Source organism: Salmo salar, chromosome ssa26 (assembly GCF_905237065.1).
Source record: "Salmo salar chromosome ssa26, Ssal_v3.1, whole genome shotgun sequence".
In the NCBI taxonomy this organism is placed as follows: domain Eukaryota; kingdom Metazoa; phylum Chordata; class Actinopteri; order Salmoniformes; family Salmonidae; genus Salmo; species Salmo salar.
Window position 1 is genome coordinate 3,541,355 of NC_059467.1, and position 23,118 is coordinate 3,564,472.

General features: G+C 42.3%; 1 protein-coding gene across 1 annotated transcript; it reads left to right on the plus strand.

Annotated features, from left to right (window-relative positions):
* Positions 1-1,807: 1,807 nt before the first annotated feature.
* LOC106586977 (peptidyl-prolyl cis-trans isomerase C) lies at positions 1,808-13,732 on the plus strand. The gene is given in 7 exon segments (XM_014174765.2): positions 1,808-1,864; positions 7,913-8,026; positions 12,783-12,885; positions 13,144-13,185; positions 13,188-13,234; positions 13,236-13,313; positions 13,646-13,732. Coding segments are annotated over 7 exon segments (528 nt in total).
* Positions 13,733-23,118: the final 9,386 nt, after the last annotated feature.

Consider the following 23,118-nt stretch of genomic DNA (forward strand, 5'->3'; position numbering starts at 1 on the left):
ACTCGTGTCATGCACAAAGTAGATGTCCTAACCGACTTGCCAAAATTATAGTTTGTTAACAAGACATTTGTGTAGTGGTTGAGAAACGAGTTTTAACGACTCCAACCTAAGTGTATGTAAACTTCCGACTTCAAGTGTAGCTAGCTACATCTATTGGCTTTTATGTTTTCCTGTTTTGGGTCATGTGCAGTAGCCTGTATCATATATGTATTAGATAACAGCACAATAATTTGGTCTTGTTTGGGCTTGGGCTCATTAAATGTCTTTAATGTAGAGCTCATATAATGTATTTAATGTATGGCTCATCAGGCTTAGGAAGAATCAGGCTTGAATTTTTGATCAAAGCTCTAATCAAATCCAGACATAGGCCCATTTATATGCTTTATAATGCTTTTGAAGGACACCTGGTTTTGGCGGGAAATACCGGGTTACCCGGGAGAAAGTGATTTATTCTCCTGGGGGTCAGAAGTGTCAGAAGAGTGGATGTAATCGGACATTATCTTCAATCAAAAATGTAGGGAGAAAAAAATTCCAGTAGCTAGCTGCATATGAGTGAGAATGTGGACTTCGCCAGCAGTCTACTAACGCTAATGGACGTGAGTGAAACAAAAATACTTTGATATGAGCTTGGGATGAGCAGCAATGCAGTCATTTACATCACCGAAAATTGGCGGAAATTGGAACAAGACTGAACCTGTATTACATAGCCAGTGGGCTAAACGTCAAGCCGGTGGAAAATAGCAGTTTTTCTACACTGCATCGGCGAGGATGCAATGGAGATCCACAACACGATGGAGATTCCATATGCTGATCCACAGGACAAGAAAATGGCAGAGGTGAGCAAGCATTTGAAAAATATTGTGCACCACGGAGGAATACTGTTGGAGAGATCAGTTTTAGGAACAAGTTCAATGAAAGGCTGGTATTGACAAGTTTATAACCGAACTGAGGCTGAGAGCACGCAACTGTGAGTTCAAAGACACTGAGGATCTAATGCTAAAGGAGAAAATTGTGTTTAGCATCACAGACAGTGTTAGCAGAAAAATGTACCAAGTAATTCAAATTAAAAGAGACTGAGACTGTACTCATATCCCATGGAGGCACCTGCATAAAACCAAAGGGCATAATGACATTGTAAGTGCACACTCTGCACAAACAAGCTAAAGTTCTATGTTACAGATGCATCTGACTACTAGGCAGAGAGGTCTGTGTGCAGCTTGACCTCATCAGAAATGTTGAAACAGTTGCACACCACGGTCCGCAAGTGCTACGCATCTGTGTTCAAAGGACTATGTGAGTTTCCAGGCCAGCACCACATCTACATTGATTCAAAAGTCTCTCCTGTTGTTCATGGATGTAGGAAAATCCCATATGCTGTGCTTGACAGGCTGAAAGAGACATTGGACAACCAAGAGCAGAAGGGTGTGGTCAGCAAAGTAACAAAACCAAAAGCGTGGGTGAGCAGTCTTGTCATAACTGAAAAGAAAAATGTCTCTCTTAGGGTATGCTTGGACCCTAAGGACGTGAACAAGTCCATACAGCATCAACACTTCTCCATACCCACGCCAGAGGATGTGCAATGCAAACCAACAAGCAATAAGGTCTTCACTATTCTAGATGAGAAGGATGGGTATTTGCAAATCAAGCTGGATGTGGAATCAGCTGCTCTCTGCACATTCAATAACCCATAAGGGAGGTAACAGTTTAATCGCTTATCCTATGGCAAAAAAAGTGCCAGCGAGGTATTTCAGCAGATTAACTCAGATCGTTTTTTAAAGAAGAGCATGACCGCATTCTACAGCAGGCAATGGACAGAGCCATCAGTCTGAATGTGAAGTTCAATGATGACAAGATACAGTACATGGTGAGTGAAGTGAAATACATGGGGCACATCACCAGCACAGATGGGGTTTAAGCAAGGTGACAGCAATCACAAAGATGCCCCCACTAGAAGACAGAAAATATCTACCGAGGCTACTGGGCATGACACGTTTCCTAACCCAGTATATCCCAGATGAAGCCACTCAGAATCTTCTTCAGGAAGGACATGGCATGGCAGTAGCACCCAGAACAAGAAGCAGCACTGGAGATTGAAAAAAGCCATCTTGTCACGTTCTGACCTGTAAAGGCGTTATTTGTTAGTGTTTAGTTTGGTCAGGACGTGGCAGGGGGTATTTGTTTTATGTGGTTCAGGGTGGTTGTGTGTATGTGTCCATGTAGAGAGGGGTATTTGATTTATTAGTCCAGGGTTTTGGTGATTGTTCTATGTTAATTTATTTCTAGGTTCTGTCTAGTCATTTGTATTTCTATGTTTAGTTAATTGGTGTTGGGGCCTTCAGTTGGAGGCAGCTGTCTATCGTTGCCTCTGATTGAAGGTCCTATAATTAGGGGTGTGTTTGTATTGTGGCTTGTGGGTAGTTGTATTCTGTTTTGTGCTTGTCACCTGACAGAACGGTTAGTGTTGTTTCTGTTAATTGTATAGGTGTTTATTTTGTTTCTCCTTCTTATATATTAAAAAGAGAAGATGAGTATACACTTCCCTGTTGCGTCTTGGTCCTCCACACACGACACTCGTTACACATCTCTACTGCATGTGCCACTGCTGAAATTCTTCAATCCACAGGAAGAGATTGAAATCAAGTGCATTGACAAACTGAAAACTCCAAGAACACGACAAACTGAAAACTATAAATAGCTCTCAAGTCGTTTCATTAAAACAAATCCCTAGGCCTAATAAGCAGGTAGGCCTATGAACAAGAGCCTAAATAACGAATGTGTAATAAATAGCCTAGAGATAATGACCATGGCTGAAGCCCACTATAGCCTTCCACTTTATAATCCGTAAAATGATGGTTTTGTAATGCTCGAAATTACACAGAATGCACTGTCGGATTGTAGAGCGCTCGCTCCTGCGCATCTATCTTTCCGCCATTTCTCACTGAGCTGAAGCATGTTGGTCTACATTCTAGGGCTGTTTATACCCTACAGAGTTGGACCCTACGGAGAGTAGCGTAGTGTCGCAATGTCTTCACAAAAGGGGCGGCTACCTGTAGTGTCTTCTGACATTCGATGTACTCCTGTGCAACATTAGTTTATAACGCGCCATATCATTCCTTGCGGAGCAGTGTTGTGTAGGCAATTAAGCTTGCTTGGTTCCTTGTTCTGATCTATACCCACCGGGCAAGGGGATTTCTTATCTGATTATTTCACATGGCTACATGGGAAGCTAATCAACTTCAAAATCACCTCAACTTCAAGACTGCTGCCTTGGTTTAGCTTGGCATTCAATAAGAAGCCTATAAAAAATGTCTGCGCTCAACTACTGTAAGTCTGCAAATTACTAAAATGTAAATGTAACATTTTCCATTGATAACCAAATATAACCTCTGTGACTGTTCAAACAATAAACCAAACAACATTGTAGCCTTATTAGAATGCCCCCAAAATGTATTTTGTTTAGAAGTAATAACTACCTGATTGACTACCTAAAAACAGCCCCATGCCATGTGCTTTTTCTCTGTGAGCAAAAATGATGGCATTCTATTTTTAGCTGATATGGGAGTGAATACATTCAAGCAGCATATTATACTGGGATAATGTTGTAGGTTACACAGGCAAGTAAAGAATATTTGCCGGGCCATATGATTCAATTAGAAATCGGATTATTTCACACGTGGGAAGCTAAAAGGCCAGCTTGCTTGCTGTTTTTAGCCAGATAGCTAGCAAACTGCTATCGGCATAGCCTACAGCCAACTGGCAGGCAACCGGCAGGCACACAAGATCATTTATAATAAACCTAAACTTCCATTACATGTAGCCATTATTCAAATATGCAGTTGGTTTTCATTTAAATAAGCTAACAGTGGTGATGATGTTTTAAAATGTGATTCTTCTTTGCTTTTACCACAAATGGGAAGACAACAACAAGAAAATCTCTGCTATCGCCACCTTGTGTATGTTGCTATTCGGAGGATTAGGAACACATGGACCTGCGAGGGTATCATGTTACAAAAGGTGCACGTTGCTCCAAAAAAATCGGACTCTACCCAAGAGCACGCATGCACGTAGATCTACGCACACAAACACAGGCTTGCCTCAAGGGGGAATTTGATGGAAGCCTTCATGAACGAACAGCTACTGTGTTGAATACATACTGGTACGAGAGTCAACGAGTCTACATGTTCATTTATATTATTTTTTAAAAAGTAACCTTTATTTAACCTGTCTGGGCTAGAGGGCAGTATTTTCACAGCCGGATAAAAAACGTACCCGATTTAAACTGGTTACTACTCTTGCCCAGAAATGAGAATATGCATATTATTAGTAGATTTGGATAGCAAACACTCTGAAGTTTCTAAAACTGTTTGAATGGTGTCTGTGAGTATAACAGAACTCATATGGCAGGCAAAACCTGAGAAAATTCCAAGCAGGAAGTGGCCTGTCTGAGAATTTGTAGTTCTTCTTTTGGTTCTCTATCGAAACTACAGTATCTCTGGCGTTACGTAGCATTTTCTAAGGCTTCCATTGGCTCTCTAAAGCCTTCAGAAAGCGGATTGAGGCGTCTCCTGTCTCTGGGCAGATAATAGGAGCTCAGTTTGTCAGTGGTCTGCCTGGTGACTAAGAGATTGGATATGCGCGTTCACGAGACCTTGCTGTTTTTTTATTTTCCTCTTTGAATGAATACACTATTGTCCGGTTGGAATATTATTGCTATTTTACGAGAAAAATACCATAAAAGTTGATTTTAAACAGCGTTTGACATGCTTCTAAGTACGGTAATGGAACATTTTGAATTTTTTGTCTCGAAATGCGCTCGCGCGTTACCCTTTGGATAGTGACCTGAATGCATGAACAAAACGAAGGTATTTGGACATAACTATGGATTATTTGGAACAAAAACAACATTTCTTGTGGAAGTAGCAGTCCTGGGAGTGCATTCTGAAGAAGATCAGCAAAGGTAATACAATTTTTCTAATACTAATTCTGAGTTTAGTGTGCCTCGAAGTTGGCGGGTGTCAAAATAGCTAGCCGTGATGGCTGAGCTATGTACTCAGAATATTGCAAAATGTGCTTTCGCCGAAAAGCTATTTTAAAATCTGACATAGCGATTGCATAAAGGAGTTCTGTATCTATAATTCTTAAAATAATTGTTATGTATTTTGTCAACGTTTGTGATGAGTAATTTAGTAAATTCACCGGAAGTTTTCGGTGGGGATACATTTTCTGAACATCACATGTAAAATGCTGTTTTTTGATATAAATATGAACTTGATTGAACAAAACATGCATGTATTGTATAACATAATGTCCTAGGAGTGTCATCTGATGAAGATCATCAAAGATTAGTGCTTCATTTAGCTGTGTTTTGGGTTTCTGTGACATATATGTTTGCTTGGAAAATGGCTGTGTGATTATTTTGGGCTATGTACTCTCCTAACATAATCTAATGTTTTGCTTTCGCTGTAAAGCCTTTTTGAAATCAGACAATATGGTTAGATTAACGAGAGTCTTATCTTTAAAATGGTGTAAAATAGTCGTATGTTTGAAAAATTGAAATGATAGCATTTTTTACGTTTTTATATTTTGCGCCACGCTGTTCCACTGGCTGTTGAATAGGTGGGACGGTGACGTCCCACCTAGCCCATAGAGGTTAACTAGGCATAGTTCATAATGTGTATAGGGCAATAACAGCACATTGCATTTATCCCATTCTAACGTTGAACGTCTTGGTACATTTATCAACATATCTTGTGTCACTCCCTGATCTGTTTCACCTGTCCTTGTGCTTGTCTCCACCCTCCACCAGGTGTCGCCCATCTTCCCCATTATCCCCTGTGTATTTATACCTGTGTTTTCTGTCTGTCTGTGCCAGTTCGTCTTGTTTGCCAAGTCAACCAGCGGTTGTCTCTTAGCCCCTGGTTTTCCCCAGTCTCTCTTTTTCTCATCCTCCTGGTTCTGACCCTTGCCTGTCCTGACTCTGAGCCCACCTGCCTGACCACTCTGCCTGCCCCTGACCTGGAAACTGCCTGCCGCCCTGTACCGTTTTTGGACTCTGCCCTGGCTATGAACTCTTGCCTGTCCCTGACCTGCCTTTTGCCTACCCCTTGGATTATAATAAATATCAGAGCTCAAACCATCTGCCTCCTGTGTCTGCATCTGGGTTTCGCCTTGTGTCGTTATAGTACGAACTGGCCATGACTGACCCAGCAGACTGGACCAGCTCAGTCTCACTGTCTCCCTGCAGGGAGCTACCATTAAGAGACAGGAGGAGCTACTTCAGAACCTAATGGACAGTGACGGTAGTGGATCGGTAGTGGATCGGTTTTCCAAGGCCGACCATTTCATCCCTCTCCCCAAACTACCCTCTGCCAAAGAGACGGCCCAGCTCATGGTGCAACACGTTCCCTAGTCCGGTCTCTAGTTCTGGACTAGGGAACGTCACTGGAGGCTCCGGACTGGAGAGCGTCGCCGGAGGCCAGGTGCGCAGAGCAGGTCACAGGGTATACTGGGTCGTGGAGGCGCACTGGAGATCTGGAGCTTATGGCTGGCACAACCCGTCCTGGCTGGATAACCTCCGTAGCCCAACAAGCACGAGGCGTTGTGACAGGTCGCACAGGTTTGTGTTGGCAAACTGGGGGTACCGTACGTAGAGCAGGCACAGGATAACTTGGGCCGAGAAAACGCACCGGAGACCAGGAACGCTGAGTAGGCATACTCCTTCCTGGCTGAATGCCAACTCTAGCACGGCACCTGTAAGGAGCTTGCACCGAGCGCACCGGGCTGTAGCTGTGCACTGGCGACACAGTGCGTATCTCAGCATAACATGGTGCTTGCTCGGTCACTTGCCCCCCACAGTAAGCACGGGGAGTTGGCACAGGTCTCCAACCTGACTCTGCCAATCTCCCCGTGCGCCCCCCATTTTTTTTTGGGGGGGCTGCCTCTCGCACTTGCCTCGCCGTTGGTATCGTGACTCCTCTCGTCGCCGCTCTGCTCTCGCTGCCTCCACCTGTTCCCATGGAAGGCGATCCCATCCAGCCTGGATCTCCTCCCATGTCCAGGATCCCTTGCCGTCCAGAACTTCCTCCCAGGTCCATTCTTTTCCACGCTGCTTGGTCCTTTTAGGGTGGGTTATTCTGTCACGGCTGTCGAAAGGAGCGGACCAAAGTGCAGTGTGGTTGTAGTTCCACATTTTATTAAATCTGTGAAACTTTGCAATACATAAAGAACTGAATTAACAAAACAACAAACCGTGACACAGAGAGAAACAAACACTACTCAAAATATAATTAACCCACCAAGACCCAGGAAGAAAAATCCCTACTTAAATATGATCTCCAATTAGAGACAACGAGGACCAGCTGCCTCCAATTGGAGATCAACCCCCCAAAAAACAAAAACAAAATAGAAACCTGGAACTAAACATAGAAATAGAAAACATAGAAAAACACAAAACACCCCCTGTCACGCCCTGACCTACTCTACTATAGAAAATGACATCTTACTAGGGTCAGGACGTGACAAGTAGCCTATATCTTCTACATAATAAGCTACACTCATTCCCCTGGCATGCACCATATAGGAAAAGGCTTATGTTCAGGCTTATGTTTATGAGAGAGCTCAGCCATTCAAATGTTTGTAATGACTCATCATCCATTAGCTGTAGTGTATAAATAACATGTGGACCTATTGTATGTATGCCTACTTTATAGTTTTCTTCAGTTCACAGCTCAATATATCACCACAATAATTAAATACGATCACTTCTGTTTTACGTTTCAATAGAACTCTACTGTATATTAATCAATTACTGAAGTTAATGTGAAAAAGAAAGTAATTATATTCCATTCTACTCCATTCAATCTATTCTATTATTTAGTTATAATTAGTTCCTGTGTTTGTTTCCCTATTTCAGGTGTTGTTTGACGTCACTGTGGCAGGCCATGAGGTTGGCAGGATTGTGATTGGCCTGTTTGAAGACCTTCTTCCACTGATTGTGAATAACTTTGTGGGTCTTGCAAAAGGGGAGGTAGGCCACTGTACGCTGTCTGTGTAAAAGTTGTTATTGTGGTGTGAGTAAACAAGACAGGAAAGCATCAGAATACCAATTATCCATCCATAGATCATAGGTCTATGATCATGGCTGTGTCGTGTCTTTGGGCATCATTAACTTGAAGACATGTTTATCAAATAACTCTCTGTAATTATTATTACGCGATTAACTGATTAATTGTGTAACTGTAATTAACTAGGAGGTCGGGGCACCAAGGAAAATATTCAGATTACACAGTTATAATTTTCCTAATATAACTGTCAGATATTATAACATTATATATTATATTATAAGATCTGATCTATTATCTTCTTGTTTTAATGATGTGTTATTACCTCGCGTCCAGTCTCATTCCAAACGTCATAAATTGTTGTTATCTGCACGAACCCAGTCTTCACTAAGTCATCCATACATCACTTGTCTTAAAATCATTTAATTACTAAACTAAGTAATTCACAGAAAGCATACAAAACAGTAGGTATCATTACAAATCAAGGGCAGAGAAATGTGCCCTAGTGGGCTAAACCGGCATGGCGGCTTGTTAAACAAAGGGTGATAAAGGGCCGCTGAGGAGGCACAACAGAGTTGATAAATATTAACAATTGATATGCTAATCCTTTGCACATGAACGCTCACTCATTCGGAAACAATTGCAATCAATATATATATTTACGCTCAGTGTGTCGTCGTGATCTTTGTTGGAGAGTTTCTCTCTCTCTCTCGGTTAGAATGGATCTTTCAAAGCAACATTCATTAATATCGTTATAGAATAGTGGTTTCGTCGGTCTTCGCGTTCAATGATACCGAATTTCTAGCTGCAGACTAGTAATTAATATCAAAGACTTCTATATCGATAGTTTAACCACGTGGTATGGTTGAAGTTCAGTAGAATGCATGGTCAAACCTTGGCTCTCTCTTCTCGAGGTAAGCTGGTCTAAAGAAAGAAACCCTGGGTGGGGATTCATATACTGAACGTAGAAAAGGCTGTCACATGATGCCTTGTCCTGTCTGTGTCCCTGGGGGCGTGCCGGTGACTTGGTAAAACTTTAAACAGAAAATACAATTTTCTCACTTTAACATCTTACATAGCATCTCAACATATTCCAAATAGTTTTATCCTTGTTGATTCAGTTGATACAACCATTTAGATGTAAGTCTCATAGCTGAGGCTATTATATAAACATTATTATGGTAATATGGCAATATTGTCTCTCATGAGTTGTCATAAAATTGTACCAAGCGGACCAGTTCATAGCTAGATTCTTCACCGATCTTTTATACCTTCTCCAGAACATAAATGTAATTCGGTTCCCCCGTCCTGTGAGTTGGAAGAATTCCTTTGTCTCTCTATGAAACCACTCTGTCTCAAAACTGTGGCCTGTGAGGCAGGACATTCCCTTTGGAATTTACGACCACCTTCTGACCACAGCAGCCTGGGTGTAGGAGACAGAGGGAGATGGTGCAGAAGTAGGGGGATGGTAGAGGGGGAGGGGGTCAACTGTGCTCACTGTACTCAAAGAGGGCAACGTCATGACAGCTGTTTAGAGAAAACCGAACCATGGATTACAGTTTCTCCTGGCCCATAGAATACAGTTTAGCCTTCAGTGTGAGGAACCATCTAACACAAGTTGTAAAATCCTGAACTTCCCCTTTAACCTGTTAGGGCTAGGGGGCAGTATTGACACGGCTGGATAAAAAACGTACCCGATTTAATCTGGTTACTACTCCTGCCCAGTAACTAGAATATGCATATAATTATTGGCTTTGGATAGAAAACACTCCAAAGTTTCTAAAACTGTTTGAATGGTGTCTGTGAGTATAACAGAACTCAAATGGCAGGTCAAAACCTGAGAAGATTCTGTACAGGAAGTACCCTGTTTGACCATTTCTTGGCCTTCTTTGCCATCTCTATCCATTACAAAGGATCTCTGCTGTTACGTGACACTTCCTACGGCTGCCATAGGCTCTCAGAAGGCGGCAAAAAGCTGAATCGTGGCTTTGCAGGCTCTGGCTGAAAAAAAGTAGCGCGTTTGGGTAGTGGCTGGTTACAGTAGTGTGAGACTCAGGCTCGTGCCCGCGTCGACCGAAAGCTTTGTTTTCTTTCCTCTGTTTACCTAAATGGAGATTCCCGGTCGGAATATTATCGCTTTTTTACGAGAAAAATGGCATAAAAATGAATTTTAAACAGCGGTTGACATGCTTCGAAGTACGGTAAAGGAATATATAGAATTTTTTTGTCACGAATTGCGCCATGCTCGTAACCCTGATTTACCATTTCGGATAGTGTCTGGAACGCACGAACAAAACGCCGCAATTTGGATATAACGATGGATTATTTTGGACCAAACCAACATTTGTTATTGAAGTAGCAGTCCTGGGAGTGTATTCTGACGAAGACAACAAAGGTAATCAAACTTTTGTAATAGTAAATCTGACTTTGGTCAGGGCTAAACTTGGTCGGTGTCTAAATGGCTAGCTGTGATGGCTGGGCTATCTACTGAGAATATTGCAAAATGTGCTTTCACCGAAAAGCTATTTTAAAATCGGACACCTCGATTGCGCAAAGGAGTTCTGTATCTATAATTCTTAAAATAATTGTTATGTTTTTTGTGAACGTTTATCGTGAGTAATTTAGTAAATTGTTAGTAAATTCCCCGGAAGTTTGCGGGGGGTATGCTAGTTCTGAACGTCACATGCTAATGTAAAAAGCTGTTTTTTTATATAAATATGAACTTGATTGAACAAAACATGCATGTATTGTATAACATTATGTCCTAGGATTGTCATCTGATGAAGATCATCAAAGGTTAGTGCTGCATTTAGCTGTCTTCTGGGTTTATGTGACATTATATGCTAGCTTGAAAAATGGGTGTCTGATTATTTCTGGCTGGGTACTCTGCTGACATAATCTAATGTTTTGCTTTCATTGTAAAGCCTTTTTGAAATCGGACAGTGTGGTTAGATTAACGAGTGTCTTGTCTTTAAAATGCTGTAAAATAGTCATATGTTTGAGAAATTGAAGTAATAGCATTTCTAAGGTATTTGAAAATCGCGCCACGGGATTCAACTGGCTGTTGCGTAGGTGGGACGAATTCGTCCCGCCTAGCCAAGAGAGGTTAACCTCTTACATCTAGACGTTCCGCTAGCGGAACACCTGCTCCAATATCCAATGATAGGCGTGGCGCGAATTACAAATTCCTCAAAAATACAAAAACTTCCATTTTTCAAACATATGACTATTTCACAGCATTTTAAAGACAAGACTCTCCTTTATCTAACCACACTGTCCGATATCAAAAAGGCTTTACAGCGAAAGCAAAACATTAGATTATGTCAGCAGAGTACCAAGCCAGAAATAATCACACACCCATTTTTCAAGCTAGCATATAATGTCACAAAAACCCAGAAGAGAGCTAAATGCAGCACTAACCTTTGATGATCTTCATCAGTTGACACACCTAGGACATTATGTTATACAATACATGCATGTTTTGTTCAATCAAGTTCATATTTATATCAAAAAACAGCTTTTTACATTAGCATGTGACGTTCAGAACTAGCATACCCCCCGCAAACTTCCGGAGGAATTTGCTAATAATTTACTAAATTACTCACGATAAACGTTCACAAAAAGCATAACAATTATTTTACGAATTATAGATACAGAACTCCTCTATGCACTCGATATGTCCGATTTTAAAATAGCTTTTTGGTGAAAGCACATTTTGCAATATTCTAAATACATAGCCCAGGCATCACGGGCTAGCTATTTAGACACCCGGCAGGTTTAGCCTTCACCAAAATCAGATTTACTATTATAAAAGTTTGATTACCTTTTGTTGTCTTCGTCAGAATGCACTCCCAGGACTGCTACTTCAATAACAAATGTTGGTTTGGTCCAAAATAATCCATCGTTATATCCAAATTGCGGCGTTTTGTTCGTGCGTTCCAGACACTATCTGAAAGGGTAAATAAGGGTCGTGCGCATGGCGCAATTCGTGACAAAAAAAATCTAAATATTCCATTACCGTACTTCGAAGCATGTCAACCGCTGTTTAAAATCCATTTTTATGCCATTTTTCTCGTAAAAAAGCGATAATATTCTGACCAGGAATGTCCATTTAGCTAAACAGAGGAAAGTAAACAAAGCTTTCGGTCGACGCGGGCACGAGCCTGAGTCTCACACTACTGTAACCAGCCACTACCCAAACGCGCTACTTTTTTTCAGCCAGAGCCTGCAAAGCCACGATTCAGCTTTTTACCGCCTTCTGAGACCCTATGGCAGCCGTAGGAAGTGTCACGTAACAGCTAAGATCCTCACTCTTCAATAAACAGAGACAAGAAGAACGACACCTTGTCAGACAGGCCACTTCCTGCATGAAACCTTCTCAATTTTTTCCTGCCAAATGAGTTCTGTTATACTCACAGACACCATTCAAACAGTTTTAGAAACTTTAGGGTGTTTTCTATCCATATGTAATAAGTATATGCATATTCTAGTTACTGGGTAGGAGTGGTAACCAGATTAAATCGGGTACGTTTTTATCCAGCCGTGAAAATACTGCCCCCTAGCCATAACAGGTTAACTGTTGACATGATGTTGTTCTTAAAGTGTAGACTGAACATAGCATCTAAAGTAGCCTATATTCTGACACACCTGCATATTTCTTGCACATTTGCAAATGGATAGGCGATACAGTCATGTGAATTTCCAAAATCATCGTCTTTGCAGAAAGGATATGGTTATAAAGGAAGTAAGTTTCATCGGGCAATCAAGGACTTCATGATCCAAGGCGGTGACTTCACAGCTGGAGATGGGACTGGAGGTAAGAAAGATCACATAGAATTTGATCTGTCTTAGACATTTGATCTTATGTTGAATGTTGGGAATAGTATATCAACAAAGCAGAGAAGGTGGTTACGTACACTCCCCCAAAGTTCTCAGTAGGCCCATCCCAGGGGGCACCTATTCCCTATATAGTGCACTATGTTTGACCAGGACCCATAGTCTCCAGTCCCAGTCTCTTCATCTGTCCCCACACAGTCCTTAAATGCTGTTTCCCTCATTTGTTGCCACAGGTAGAAGCATTTACGCAACCAATTTGCTGATGAGAACTTCAAGCTGAAGCAACTGGGAGCAGTTGGGCCAGTATGGCCAACACGGGCCCAGACACCAACGGCTCCTAGTTTTTTTATCACTGCGGCCAGGGCTCCTAGGCTGGACGGGAAGCACGTGGTGTTTGGGAAGATGCTGGAGGTTATGGTAAGTGGAGGCAAACAATTTGTTTTTAGAGTTAGAATATTTTTTGTGGCCACTGACATTGGAAAATAATTTGTCACTCACACATATACACATGAACACACGTGTACACACACACACACACACACACACACACACACACACACACACACACACACACACACACACACACACACACACACACGTGTACACACACACAAGTGTACACACACACACACACACACACACACACACACACACACACACACACACACACACACACACACACACACACACACACACACACACACGGGTACAATGAATCGCTTGTATATATTCTAATCTTCTCTTTACAGTCTGTGGTTCACACCATCGAGCTCCAAGACACAAATGACCGAAACCTGCCCTATACAGTGTGTCATTGTCAACAGTGGGAAGACTGAAGTCAAAAAGCAATTTATTGAGGAGGTGGAGGGTTGGGAGGGTTATCACTACACTTTCACTAGAGAAATATTATGCAGTTGTTGTTTATGTTTATTTATTACTAGAGCATATCCGTGGCTCTCTAATGGGTATACTAACTATTAACAAAATAAATACTTAACTCATGAGAAGATGTAATTTATGAAGAATATGTTAAAACTGTTGGGCGTAATTTGTTGTTTGTTCTACACTAATTGTCAAATGATCAGAATGTCATTTGCACTATCCACTCAGCACTTTGTCATGCTAAGCTGAAACAACTTTTTTTCTCACACATTGTTGATACAGTGAGGGAAAAAAGTATTTGATCCCCTGCTGATTTTGTACGTTTGCCCACTGACAAAGAAATGATCAGTCTATAATTTTAATGGTAGGTTTATTTGAACAGTGAGAGACAGAATAACAACAACAAAAAATCCTTAAAAAAGCATGTCAAGAATGTTATAAAATGATTTGCATTTTAAAGAGGGAAATATGTATTTGACCCCTCTGCAAAACATAACTTAGTACTTGGTGGCAAAACCCTTGTTGGCAATCACAGAGGTCAGACGTTTCTTGTAGTTGGCCACCAGGTTTGCACACATCTCAGGAGGGATTTTGTCCAACTCCTCTTTGCAGAGCTTCTCCAAGTCATTAAGGTTTCGAGGCTGACGTTCGGCAACTCGAACCTTCAGCTCCCTCCACAGATTTTCTATGGGATTAAGGTCTGGAGACTAGCTAGGCCACTCCAGGACCTTAATGTACTTCTTCTTGACCCACTCCTTTGTCGCCTTGGCCGTGTGTTTTGGGTCATTGTCATGCTGGAATACCCATCCACGACCCATTTTCAATGCCCTGGCTGAGGGAAGGAGGTTCTCACCCAAGATTTGACGGTACATGGCCCTGTCCATCGTTCCTTTGATGCGGTGAAGTTGTCCTGTCCCCTTAGCAGAAAAACACCCCCAAAGCATAATGTTTCCACCTCCATGTTTGATGGTGGGGAAGGTGTTCTTGGGGTCATAGGCAGCATTCCTCCTCCTCCAAACACGGCGAGTTGAGTTGATGCCAAAGAGCTCCATTTTGGTCTCATCTGACCACAACACTTTCACCCAGTTGGTCCGAAGCCTCCAGTGATCCATGGCCCGAAGCCTCCAGTGATAATTCATGGCATGAAGCCTCCAGTGATGATCCATGGCCTGGAGCCTCTAGTGATGATCCATGGCACAAAGCCTCCAGTGACGATCCATGGCGCGGAGCCTGCAGCGACGATCCATGGCACGGAGCCTGCAGCGACGGGCCCCTGTACAGAGCCTCCAGCGACGGTCCCCAGTACGGAGCCTCCAGCGGCGGTCCCCAGTCCGGAGCCTCCAGCGGCGGTCCACAGTCCGGAGCCTCCAGCGGCGGTCCTCAGTCCGGAGACTCCAGCGGCGGTCCGCAGTCCAGAACCTCCAGCAGGGGTTCTCAGTTCAGAGCCTCCGGCGATGATCCACAGTCCGGGTCCTTCGGCAACGATCCACGGTCCGGTGACACAAAAGCGGAGGGATCAGCGGGCGGAGCGGGGGCTATGCCCCGAACTGGAGCCGCCTCCTATGCTGGCGGATAAGCAGGATGAGAGGGTTCTTCGTCCCGCACCAGAACCGCCTCCGATGCAGGAGGATCCACGGGATGAGAAGGTTCTTCGTCCTGCACCAGAGCCGCCACCGACATTAGACACCCACCCTAACCCTCCCTGTTTTTTGTTGTTTCAGGTTTTGCGTTCGGAGTCCGCACCTTTGTGTGTGGGGGGGGGGGTACTGTCACGTCCTGACCATAGAAAGCTTGTATTTTCTATGGTAGAATAGGTCAGGGCGTGACAGGGGGTTTTGTTTAGTTAAAATGTTCTATGTTGTGTGGTTCTAGTTTTTTCTATGTTATTGTTTTTTGGGATGATCTCCAATTAGAGGCAGCTGGTCATCGTTGTCTATAATTGGGGATCATATTTAAGTAGTTCTTTTTCCCACCTGGGTTTGTGGGAGATTATGTTTTGAGTTAGTGCATGTTGTACCTCTTTGTCACGGTTTGTTGTTTTTATAGTTTATTGTATGTATTGCATAGTTTCACATATAAATAAAGATGTGGAACGATACACACGCTGCGCTTTGGTCCGCTCCTTCATACGACGACCGTGACATTTACAGAGTTTTCCATATAGTGGTTTAATGTTGATGGAACATTTTATTCTGTTTCAATGTTACTCCTGAATCACTATGAAAAATACATTTGTTTTTCTTAAGTGTATCTTGATGGGCTTGGCAACAGTAACAAGGGGTATAGCTTTTGGGGGGGTAGAACGTTTCTTTGCAACCATCAGGTGACGTTCCTGGAACAAAGCATCCAGGGACTATGACAGAACGTTCTAAGAGCATCCTATAAACATCCTTGGGGTTGTCCTGAAACAAACCGGGTACTTGACAAAAACATCCAGTAGACAATCACAGAACATTCCAAGAGCGTCCTATAAATGTCCTTGAGGACCACCCTGGAACAAACCGCGTACACTCTTAGAAAAAAAGGAACCTAAAAGGCCTAGATAGTTGTCCACATAGAGGAACCCTTTGAAGAACCATTTTTGGTTTCAGGTAGAACCTTTTTGATTCCAGGTAGAACCCTTTTGGGTTCCATATAGAACCCTTTCCACAGAGGGTTCTACATGGAACCCAAAGGGGTTCTACCTGTAACCAAAAAGGGTTATTCTGCAGTTGAAAAACCCTTTTGGAATCCTTTTTTCTAAGCGTGTACTAGACAAAAACTTCCAGGGGACCATGACAGATCGTTCTAAGAACGTCCTATAAACATCCTTGGGGACGTCCCTGGAAACAAACCGCAACCTAGACAAAAACCTTCACAAGACCATGACATAACGTCCTGAGAATGTCCTAAAATCATCCTTCGGGATATCCCTTTAACAAACCGGGAACTAGATAAAACCTCGACAGGACCATGACACACCATTCTGAAAACATCTTAAAACTGTCCCTGGGGATATCACGGGAACAACCTGGAAACTAGACAAAATGTACACAGAACCATGGCACAACGTCCTGACGACTTTAGGCGACCATTTTGTGATGTTCCGGGGACATCCTAATGACTCATTTCTGTTTGCATGGAATTCATGTATGTTATCAGAAACAGTCCATCCAATCATATCATATCATGAATTATTTGCAATGCAGTAATAGTAAAGGAAAGTGTCAGCAAGGGCATTTTCTACAATGAAATGCTGTTGTTAGAATTTCTGTATTTGTACAGGTTGTTATTTTGTTCTCTATGGACCTCAGTCTCAAGTGGTTTTAGTATTTGTTCTAGTGTTTGTTTGCATTGGTATTTTTCCAAACTCAAGATAATTACTGGTCATCAATGAATACAATGGGAATGGGTTGTTCTGCCTTGAAGAAATACTGCAGTATATCAATGAGTCGCTAGGGGACAAATCCATTCATGGGCTAAATATGGTATGTATGAAATAATTACATTTACATTACATTTTAGTCATTTAGCAGACGCTCTTATCCAGAGCGACTTACAGTAGTGAATGCATACATTTCATACATTTTCTTCTCCGTACTGGTCCCCCGTGGGAATCGAACCCACAACCCTGGCGTTGCAAACACCATGCTCTACCAACTGAGCCACACGGGACCGTGTGTTGCATTTGATTGCCGCAAAATGTAATCAAGGTCATTTCCTTAGTAGGTGACGTCAGAGGTCAGCATCTGGGAGAAGTTGGAGCTCAGGGATGATAGACAAGTTTCCCACTAGTAATTACCAGTTGGAGGTAATTCCCAGTCGTATGTGGTAAATACCACCTTCTCAATTGGTTATGAACACAGCATATGAGCGGTCAGTCCAGCATCTTGTCAATATGTAGATAATCTTTGGTTTATCATTTATTATTTTTTCCTTTGTTGATTGACTCTCCTACACTTCTTATTGGATTATAATTTATCTTTTTGTGGAAAGAAGTTAACAGTTTTTGGGACGTCGGATTTAAGGACATTTCAAACTTATTGGTTCAACTTTTTTGGTTTTGTGACCATTCAATTCTGGATTATGGAATTGAATGTTGAACTTTTATTGCTGGCTATAACCACTGATCCTAGATCTGTGGTTAAGGCAGGTAGTAAGACTCACTAATAATAACTAACTCACAAATAATAACTTCTGGGGGGCCAGTAGAAAACCCAGACATTTGAAATGAATGGTCAAGTGCAAGTGTTGGGATTGACAGGTGATTTGCGTAAATTGACAACACTGTGAACTAATGAGAACACAGTGTGATATGTTTTCTTCACTCCCATGTCTCCACACTGCCAGGGCTAGAGGAAGAAAACAGCCATGGACACAAAGGTCAGAGCAAGAGGATACATCTCATGAGAACACCATGGAACGCACACACACACGCACGCACGCACGCATGAACGCACGCACACACACACACACACACACACACACACACACACACACACACACACACACACACACTGAAAACACACACAAAGTCTGTATTCTCTATCTCCCTCCATCTTTCCACTCCAGCTGAAATGAAAAGTTACCATTCCTGAACGCATGGTATCTTCATATGCAGTGACTTATACCTGTATACAATGGCCTCAACACAACAGTGCATCTACATTGAAAACTGTTCTAATGTATTTTTCTGTACTTCATTCCAGGTAGTCATATACATGATGTGTGTAGTGTATCTGTAGTCTGAACCATATCTCAGTGGTTGGGCATGTAATGAGAGGTCTGACCATGCAGCGTGTCCACAAGAGTGGAAAATGGTCCAGTTCGGTAACTGGGTAAGAGCAGTCTAGAGCTGGTTGGGAATATATGAGAGGATCAATGGGAGATGGGCTAAAAGTTGGCTCTCTGTCCATTGCAGGGCTTGAAGAGGCTGTGAAGGGATGACAGGCTTCATTAGCAACAATACTGGGCAGCATGCAGGGCTCCCACAGGACCCTCAGTGCAGGATGATGGGACAGTACGCTAGAAAGGTCAAGCGCAGACAAATCAGCATCGCAGAATGAATGCCTGATAGAACCATAAAACCATACAGACCAGTGCAACTTTCTATCCGCAAATAAATGGCCTATCAATACAGATCAACTTTGTATCTTTTAATCAAGATAGTTAGAAATACAGTACTGTATACTCTCATGTGAAATGTTCACCCCCCTACTCTAATAAACCAAATAGTGAAATCTGATTATATTATTAAGTTATGTGTGGATTTCACATACCACACAATCAGAAACACAACTGGTTTTGTAGGCTATACTGTAAAGCAGAGAAATGTACAGTATGAATGTGTCTATTATAAGATTATGCCGGGGCCAGATAATCACTATCATATTCCACAGTCTTCATCCTCGTAAACCTTATACAAGGCAATACAACTATACTCATATACTATACACATTCATTTTCACTAACATGTCCCTTCTGTATAACAGTGACATAGAGTTCCTGTGAAAGGCCCTTATGGCTAGGTTTCATTTCACTGCGTTGTCAAGCATTGAATAAACTCACTGAGAGTGGGCTATTGAAAAGCTTTTTTTATGTCCCTCTACTGATTTCTGACAGTGAAATCATTTACAGATCTCTTCTCAGTGTCAGCCATATTGACTTCTTAGTAATGACAGTGTCTCACCCTGTTATACACTGACAATTATCACCAACCGCTCCTAGTCCACCAGGCTACAATTATGCTCTGTATTATCATATTGACACTTCTGACAGCCTTTTGACAGCACTATCAGATAGTATGAAGAGTTACTGTGGCAGAGCTATAAGCATCAGTAAGTACACTTTGAGCAATTAAATTAAGCAAAATTGCAGGTCGCTGTCCCAAGCCTGGGAAAATATTTTGTCAAGATTCAAAACACCTTTCTGGTGATTCCAGAGCCATCATTTTGTCCACTTTTGTATCCGCTCTACCACTCCCATTGTTCTGCAATGCTAAGTTATCACACCTAAATAATGGCTCACTAACTCTCCTGGTCCATACATGGACTACTTTCTATGTATTTTTAAGATTATGCAAATGTATCGTTGAACTATCACTTTAACATATATTGATTTGAAAACATACTTTGTGGTTAAAAAATGTTTAAAACCCTGTGAGTATAAGCATTTTAGCCCCGTTTCCATTAGCTTTCAGTTCACACTGAGAATGTGGCGGAACATACACATAAAATCATTAAGTTTCCATCTTTAAATTGTGAGTAGGACACCAGGTGGACGGAATTGACAGCCTCTCAGGTTCTCTCAGCACCTTACCACCATGTTCACCAATTGTCTGGATTTTTCTCTTTCCACAGTTAAAATTTGGTCACAAATTTACAAAAGGGACTTGTTCTCTCTTGACCCCAGCGAGGTACCATCACTCGGTGGAAAACATTGTGAAAATATCAAAGGCAAGCGGACTCGACAGGGGAGAGGTATAAACAGCCTAATGATTTCCCCTGAGTTTCTGCCTAGGAGCAGTGTCACAGAAAGCAGCATAAATGGTGACATATCCTCACTTAGGCTCTCGGGGAAATCGAACACTGACACTCCCTTTTCAACTTGGGCTTCCTCATCAGCCAATTACCGCAGTAACGGAAGAGTGCGCTCACATCTTGGGACGAGAGAGCCACTAACCTTCTGAGATTATGACTGTGTACAATGCCAAACAGGCCACACTGCACAGACTTCAGGGCCACCATGCCCTGAGGAGCTATTTAGAAATGAATAGAGGATTCTTCACAGCAGCTCCAGATCACACCTCCATGTAATAGGGCTTTTTTGCCAGCTGCCAGACAGAACAAATACCCACAGCCTTTTTTCCCCACTCTCCAATGGATGGGAACACATGAACAAACAAAAATATGTATTTGAAAAATTCTTCCTGTTTACTAAAAACTTGAATATCTTTTGGAAAAAACGGAGTTTATAGAGGAAGATGGAGGAAAAAAGTTAGGCGGACGATCACCGCAATGTTTAATCATTAAGACGAAAGGTTGGCGCGGGAGCCATCGTGTTAAATTTATGCATCGCGCCACATTTATCATAAGCTGGATTCCAGGCTCAGAATGCAGAAAAGAAAAGCTGCTTAATAAATCAGGAGATACTGAGCTGTAAGTGCTTTCCACTTGAAAGCATTGAGAGAGTAGAGGTTCTCTTCTCCACACCACCACTCACCACTTCACTGATAACCTGTGGGTACAGTGCATGTGTAAACTATCTCAGTGCATAATAGATCACTGATAACCGTGCACAAATAAAACAACAGCAAAGCATTCATAACATCTAAAGTATCCACAACAATTCTATTACTATTTAGGGGGAATAAATTACGAACAGCTTCTGCATAATCTTATATGGAGTACATGGGGCATTTTTTCAGACCAAATTAACTCCTGCTATATTTTATTTTGGTCCTAACCAGAGATGTATAAGGTTCTAAAAAGGTTTTACTACAACAACATTTGTTGAACACACTGAAACAACCAGTTTATAACAGCCAACTACTAGGACTGAGAATATTCTCTGCATCCTCACCAGAATGGTGCGGCTGCAGTTTTCCGGCAGTATTTGTCTCACTAATGTTTCTTCTCTGCAGTCATACACTGTGTGGCCTGTGCTTGGAGTAAGGAGCCCTCCGCTCCCTCTGAAACTAATTAACTGGGAAGGCAAGGAGGGGAGTGCAGGGAGAAGCGAAGGGCTGGGAGAGAAGTGACGATGAGACACAGAGGGCTGCGGGTGAGCTCTCTCTCAACCCTGGAAGCCCACTCAGCCGAGAGACAATGGATACTCCACTGTGTCCAACTTATCTGAGCATCAAGGCCTCATTACAGCCATATCATTAGAGGATAATTTCCATTCACACTGCTTTTGCCCCCAGATTGCCAATGGAAGCTGGTCAATATTCAGATTTAATTGAAACAATACATACTGTATGTTCATAGTTCAGTATGTATTTGATATTACATTAGTGAAGGACATTATTAAAGGGTAAAATAGTCCTTTCTTTTCTCTGCTTAAAACCACTTTGGAATAGGTCCATATTTCATCAACTGGATTAAAATACTGTACAACTATCAGAAAAATCTGTCATAACTAATGGATTACATATGCAAATTATTCTTGCCGCATGGAGGAAATAGACAAAGATGTTAATTATCTCTGCTGTTATTAGCTTTTTTTTAAAACCTTAGCTAATATTACACAAGAGTGGTTAGTCTCAGCTCAAACTCCAGTGGATTATGCACTGTCCAGGCATTATTAGAATGGTGAAAGGTGAAGTTACCATCTGGTAGACTCGCAACGAGCTATGGCATTGGGGTTGGGGGTGAGGATGGGCTAAAACTGTGAAGGTTCAGGCTAAAGTTTGGGTTAGGGTTAAAAAAGATAAAAAATAAAGTGCCTAGCACCAGGATTGAACCCGCGATGTTCGGAGCCATAACTCGTGTACAGTAGCCCCTAACCTAGGGATGGGCTAAACCTGGGGAGGGGCTCGCGTTGCCCCTAACCATAAACTGCAAGTTATGGCTCTGAACATCACGGGTTCAATAACTCTGATTTAATGCCTAAACTTAACCCTAGTGCCTAAACTTAATCCAAACTTTAACAACTACTCTGAATTAATGCCTAAACTTAACCGTCGAGGTTAGTAAACCTGGGCTGAACCTGGGGAGGGGCTCGTGTAGCCCCTAACCATAAACTGCAAGTTATGGCTCTGAACATCACGGGTTCAATCACTCTGAATTAATGCCTAAACTTAACCGTCGAGGTTAGTAAACAGACCGCAACAAACTCCGTAATTAAAACGGCAACACACTCTGTAATCTCTGTTGCCTGGAGTTATGACAACTCTCTCAGTTTGCCTTAGAGGTTGCGTTGGTGATATTATCATGGCAACATTTTAATTTCCGCTGTGGGTTGTGTGTGATAGCCCTCTGGTGCCCAATGTCAATGGGGAAGGAGGAAGGCAGGCCAAAGTAATTGTGATTTCACACACCTGTCTCTTCCTGGCCACGTATATCGTTTTTCTAATGAAAACTTAGTGAGAAATAGTGAACTTCCCCCTGTTGTTTCCCTTTGTTTAGCTGGCTGTAGCCTATGGAAGGATATCAGTGGGGATGGAGGGGCCCAGTATTGGTGCCCGCCCAACCCAGCCTGCCCCCCACTCGCCGGCAGGCCTCAGATCAATAACAGCTGAATGCCATCTGCTTGGGGCAGCAGAATGCCACCAGAGGTCCACGCCATGCATCTTCCCCTATTGAAAGGTTATTTTTATGCGAGTAAACAATTCATCCTCTGGCCGCATGCTTGATGCTCG